General features: G+C 45.0%; 1 protein-coding gene across 1 annotated transcript; it reads right to left on the reverse strand.

Annotated features, from left to right (window-relative positions):
- Nucleotides 1-328: 328 nt before the first annotated feature.
- LOC144108485 (uncharacterized) lies at nt 329-4,070 on the reverse strand. Its single transcript, XM_077641707.1, has 7 exons — nt 3,704-4,070; nt 2,794-2,962; nt 2,604-2,727; nt 2,282-2,514; nt 1,068-1,230; nt 781-978; nt 329-670 (listed from the first exon to the last, which is right to left on the reverse strand). The coding sequence occupies exons 1-7, from the start codon at nt 3,969-3,971 to the stop codon at nt 329-331; spliced, it is 1,497 nt and encodes a 498-aa protein (XP_077497833.1). The 5' UTR covers nt 3,972-4,070.
- Between the last annotated feature and the right edge of the window lie 1,420 nt (nt 4,071-5,490).

The following is a 5,490-nucleotide window of genomic DNA, read 5'->3' on the forward strand; positions in this document are numbered from 1 at the left end:
TTTAGGATGAAATGCTTTAGAAATAGGTCTTTGACCCCACCTTGAGAAAAAGAAAAACCTTGTGGCATGGCACTTTTTGGCCAGAGATGCCGTTGCGCCATAAAAATTCATCATTATTAGAGTTGGAAACTCTGGCTTTTCGATGTTACAAACATCCTCTGCACACAGTCATTAACAAAATTTTGAAGCTTCATTTTGGCTGTCGGACATCCTATGCAAGGATTTGTCTATTGGTACTTCAGCCTTGCAGCACAGCCTGCTAAGTGATAAGAATGAATGAACTGCATGCATGAAAATAAAACATGACCAGTAGTATTTGCAGGCCAGCTTACAACAGAGTCGGAAGCACATGCTCGGCCCAAACAGCACGAGCTTTTTCTAAAAGAGGCTTGAAGAAGTGGCTGCTATATGGCACCTCCACAATTCCAAATTGGTGCGGCAACCACACCACAAAATGGCACACAGCTTTTCTACAAACGTGCAGCTGCGTCTGCACTTGTGTAAAATACGTGTGGGTCTCCAAAAGGGCCCCACTGGCACTCAAATATGAGGCTTCCAATACTTGGTGGTGGGGCTCCTTAAGAGACCAGGGACATTTGATCTCCAGTAGGCCCACACCATGGCAACTGCAGTGCCACAGACCGTCAGGGGTTGCACCAAGGAAGGGAGCCTGGGAAAAAATATTGTTGAGGTAAATTCATGCACCACATAAAATGAACAAGACCATGATCAAGTTCCTTACAAAGCCGCTAACTGAATGTGAATTGAACAGAAACATACATCTGTATCAATCACAAAGCCAATTTCATGGAGCTCGAAGTTGGCATGACGTGCTTTCATGAACTCCAGGTACTGCTCCTTGGCCACCTTCTCTTTGTCTGCACCCCATCTGACAGCCTCAATGTTGAGTGGGGGCCGCCGCTGCAGGACGCTGTCCAGAAGGCCCTGGACATTTGTGTCTGCCTTCAGTGTTCGGATCTAAAAAAAAAGATGCAGCTATTTTAATTCACTTACTCCTATGCTCTCACTACAAGCAAATAGTTACAAGTACAAAAATGATTTCTCACCCTGTGCATAGTGGTGCCAGTGAGCCTTCCGTACCTAGCTTCATGCCACAACGGTGATTTGCTTGTTAGCCTCGTGGCTTTTTCTATTCGCTCAATTTCACTGAGTGGAAGAAACATATCCTCAAGGAAGTCTTCCTTTGTGCTTCGTGCTTTTCTAGCATTCCTGGGTGAAAAATTAAGCATAATTTTTTTCCACCCAAAGCATGCTGACTATATTTTGAAGTTGAACATCTCATTTCACCTCAATCAAATATTTTGCAAAAATTATCAAAGGTGCAGCACTCATTAAGCATGTCGATGGAACACTAAGTGACGTATAATTAGCCATGTCATTTACCAACTACCATTCATGCACCAGCCGATAATCTCAGGGCTAGACATGCAGGCCTAACAAAGTGCCTACTCTGCCATGGCAAGAAAACTTCACTGCCATTTCTTTTTGCACTGTTTGCAGCTAAGTGCATGTACATTTATTTCACTTGTTTCAAATGTCCACCTTCTAGCATTGCAGTGTGTTCTGCTATTGTTACTGCTTTTAATAGATACTCCTATTCATGTTTCTTTTCTTCTACAGCTTGCGTTGCAATTGAATGTGCTAGAGTTTGAGATCTAGAGTCATGCACTCACTTCTCGCATGATCACAAAAGGCAGCAGAAATTATGGGATACATTGTTTTTCCGAAAGAGTAGATACAGGGTTGTCCATTCCTAGCTTGAACATGCGAGAGGTGCAGCAGTGCTTTTCGGATTGCCAGTGCGTCCAACATGGCTATGCATCAAAGCAAAGTGGAACAAGAGTAAAAGGTTCTAGAGCTGGTGCTTCTAATCGTATACCACTTTGCTTTGATGCACACGTGTAATGTACAGACTGCGTCCTTAAGAGCGCAGCCATGACATGCCGCTCGCGCGTTCAATCTAGAAATGGACGCCCCTGTACGTTGGTTTAAAAATTCTGCTGCTAGCATTAGCTGCCTGATGCAGCACAGAAACTCACGTATCAAGAAAGAGGTCTATATAAAATAAAAGCAAGCAATAGCAGAACATGGACAGCCTGGGTTGATCCTGACCTATTACTGAATTGTGCATGACAGTGGCAACAAGAATTTGCAAATGAGCAAACATATAACAAAACATACTAATGCATGCAAGCTCCTGTTTTTGGGCAAATATGCTTTCATGAAGACACTTGATGGCACTGAAACGTGAGAAATGTACCTTAAAAACGTGTACATTTCTTCATCCTCTGAAGCAGAGTCTGTGTCCTCTGAATCTGTCTTCGGAATGCTTCTCAGAACTACAGCACATGAGCTTGCCTTCCTCAAGCGCTGAAATATTTCTATGTCTCTCGCGTCATAGGTCTCAGAAGTGTGATTGGCTTCCGCAGCAAGTTTTCGTGCCTTCCTGCCGGGCTTGCTCAAGTTGAGCTGGTCAACTGGGACCATGGTGGCCTAAAATGTAACACAATTATGTACAATAATAACATGATGCAGGTATTAGTTGTTTCAAGAAAGCTTTCTCATGTCAATGTTAAATTTACCTTTTTGGACACAGCTGCATGCCAAGCACATGGCTGCGAGGTGCATGAGACATCTGCACGCTCCCGAGCCGCTGCCTCGAGCACAAACAGTAGTGCAGCAACATGGCTGCACACTTCACCTAGCCTGCATAACAAAGCACTCGATGATCACCCTGACATAAGAAGGATTTAGTGGAAGAAGTCAACTTACCCAGCTTTGCACTGGCAGTGGCCTGCCAGTATTTGTCCTGATGTGTCGTTAACACACACCCATGTATCGTGGCCTTTTGCAGCCGCGGTTTGCGAGGGCATGACCTCGGCGCGCACAAAACTTATTTGCACATCACCTGGCCTCCACAGGCGACACTTTCGGACCAGTCCTGCAGACGGAGGATAGTGAAGAACACCAGGAGATTAAAAAATGTACTTGTAATCCCAATGTTCCCATCCAAAGGCACAGCGAGGGAAAAAAATTAAAATGCATAAAATATCCAGCCTTAAAGGAGAACGGTAGTTTCTGACTTATGAAGCTGTACCTACATCAGATATAGACTTATCTGATAACCGGTTGGTCTGCAGAGTTTGGCGTCTAGGAGGTGTCCCGCAGTACGCAAGCTACCGTGGAAGGCGCCAGATTAAATTCGTGCACGCGCAATTTTTAACGTGTCCACACATCACGCAGCACACGATGTGTGCGTTGCCGCCGCTGCTCGCGCAGGCTGAAGGCATCCCGCTACTGCGCTACCGCAGCGAGTCAATTAGAAGAAACAGTTGACAAGTATTCTTGCGGGAATATGATAATTTTCTTTTTGTTCTTTGAAATGCGGTAGGTAACACCGACAGCGATGCCACAAACGCACAAAACGGATACAAACGCCACACAATTAACGTGGCGATTTCAACCGTCTAAAACGAGGGACTACATAGCCATACGGTCCCTACGGCGCGTTGGCGCTGCTACCGTTGCCGTGCTTACCTACACTTATCTGCCGTGCAGTCGTAAGTGCCATGCGATGGTGCTATAACCAATGAAGTACTGTGCGGAATGCTTGGTTCGCGCCATGCTGAGCGGTCTGCGCGCCCTGCTTGTTTACGTACGAGAAGACACATCGGCCACTTACCTGACTCAAAGTAGTTGTAAGCCTCCAGAGCTTTGTAGTTCTCAACGTTTTCCGCAGTGAATTTGCTCGGTGAAAACAGCAGATATACAACAACGTTGCTCATCTTCACCGGCGGACACCGACGCTTCCCTTCTGCGCCTTGTACCCACTCGCTTTCCGGTACGGTGTACGGGTCCGGACGCTGCGCACCGTATACATGGAGCTTCTCCATGTACTGCTTTTGGTCCGCACCGCTCAGGCTCACGACATAATCGCTCGCGGACAGCATGGTCGATCAAGCAGACAAAAAAAGCACATACAGCTCACTCTCGCTAGCTTGGTCGCACTGTAACTGAATGTAGCTTCGCAGCCTTTTGCCTACCACGAGGTCGCTAGCGACTGCAGCGCCACCTACACCAACTCGTTTGTTTGTAAACATGAAGGAGGTCCATAGAAAGTTGCTTTCTGCAGAACATAAACATATGTAAAAAATGGGTGAATAGTGTTTAACGTCAGGCTATGAGGGATGCCACAGTGGAGGGCTCTGGATAGTTTGGACCACCTAAAGTTCTATAGCGTGCACAGTACCTCCGTAGAAAAGAGAATTATGGCCGGGATCGAACTCCCCTCTTTCGGGTCATCAGCCAAGCACCATAACCATTGTGCCACCATGGCAGCCTTATGTAAAAAACATCGAAGACGTAGAAACCCAAAAATTTTGCTCGTTCTAGTTCGCAATGAGAGAGGAAAAAATCGTAAAAATTGCTTCTAGTGAATGCTTTAAAAAAGGTAGGGTAACCTCGGTGGCCATTCTTGGCTGGGGAACGATCGTGAAGCCCCCAGCGATTCAAATAAAGGTGTCAGATTTTTTCTTATGAATGATAAAGCAGATGATATAAAAAGATCGAGCTAAGCAGTTGGACAAAAAAGCCTCCTTCTCTAGAAATATTATGAACCATAGACATGTCTAGAACTTCATTATCCCCTAAGCGCAATGCTTTTTGAAAAGAATGCTTTCATTATTAATTTGAGTAGAGTCTTTTTCTTTAGTTATTATAGTTTCGCGTAGGAAAATATGATTTGATTTCCTCGAAGCTTGTCTCTGCATCTTTCGTAAAAAAATTTTTGTTTTGTCAGTAGGAAGAAGTTTAGAAGATTGTGTCCAATGTGAGGAGGACATAAAGTTACATCTGTAAAGTGTTCCTGGTGCATGGAGGTCTACCATTACCCAGGAACAGGCTTTACAAAACGAAGCTTGTTTGTTACCTTAACACAAGTTATCTGCCATTACTTTTTATTGTACTGTGTATTAATTTCATACAGTCCTAAGGGGGCATGCTGATTTTCTTGTTCTCACGAGAGGGAGCTTGTGCAACACATAAATCTTCTATTTTATTTATTATGACAAAAACAGCGTACTCATACGCTGCCTTTGGTTTATTCATGAAGAGGCTTGTCTGTCTTCGGAACTGTTAATAGTAATGACATTTCCACTGAAGCCGCCGCGGTGGCTCAGTGGTTATGGCACTCGGCTGCTGGCCCGAAAGGCGCAGTTTCGATTCCGGTCGCGGCGATCGAATTTTGATGAAGACAGAATTGCAAAGGCCCGTGCACTGTGCGATGTCAGTGCACGTTAAAGAGCCTCAGGTGGTGAAAAATTCCCGGAGCCCTTCACTACGGCCTTTCTCATAACATGAATCGCTTTAGGACGTTAAACCCCATAAACCACACTATTTGCACTGACGTCTTACTGCTGCTGTTTTATGTTTTAACTGCAGAAGTAAAATTGCTTCTAACTTGTGGGAATC

This window comes from Amblyomma americanum, chromosome 10 (assembly GCF_052857255.1).
Source record: "Amblyomma americanum isolate KBUSLIRL-KWMA chromosome 10, ASM5285725v1, whole genome shotgun sequence".
In the NCBI taxonomy this organism is placed as follows: domain Eukaryota; kingdom Metazoa; phylum Arthropoda; class Arachnida; order Ixodida; family Ixodidae; genus Amblyomma; species Amblyomma americanum.

Bases quoted from the DNA above. Each gene is read 5' to 3' on its own strand.
- LOC144108485 (XM_077641707.1), bottom strand. From the start codon at position 3,971: ATGCTGTCCGCGAGCGATTATGTCGTGAGCCTGAGCGGTGCGGACCAA. The intron at 2,963-3,703 runs GTAAGTGGCCGA...CTCCGTCTGCAG, and splicing joins TTACAACTACTTTGAGTCAG to GACTGGTCCGAAAGTGTCGC. The intron at 671-780 runs GTATGTTTCTGT...ATTTTTTCCCAG, and splicing joins GCTTTGTGATTGATACAGAT to GCTCCCTTCCTTGGTGCAAC.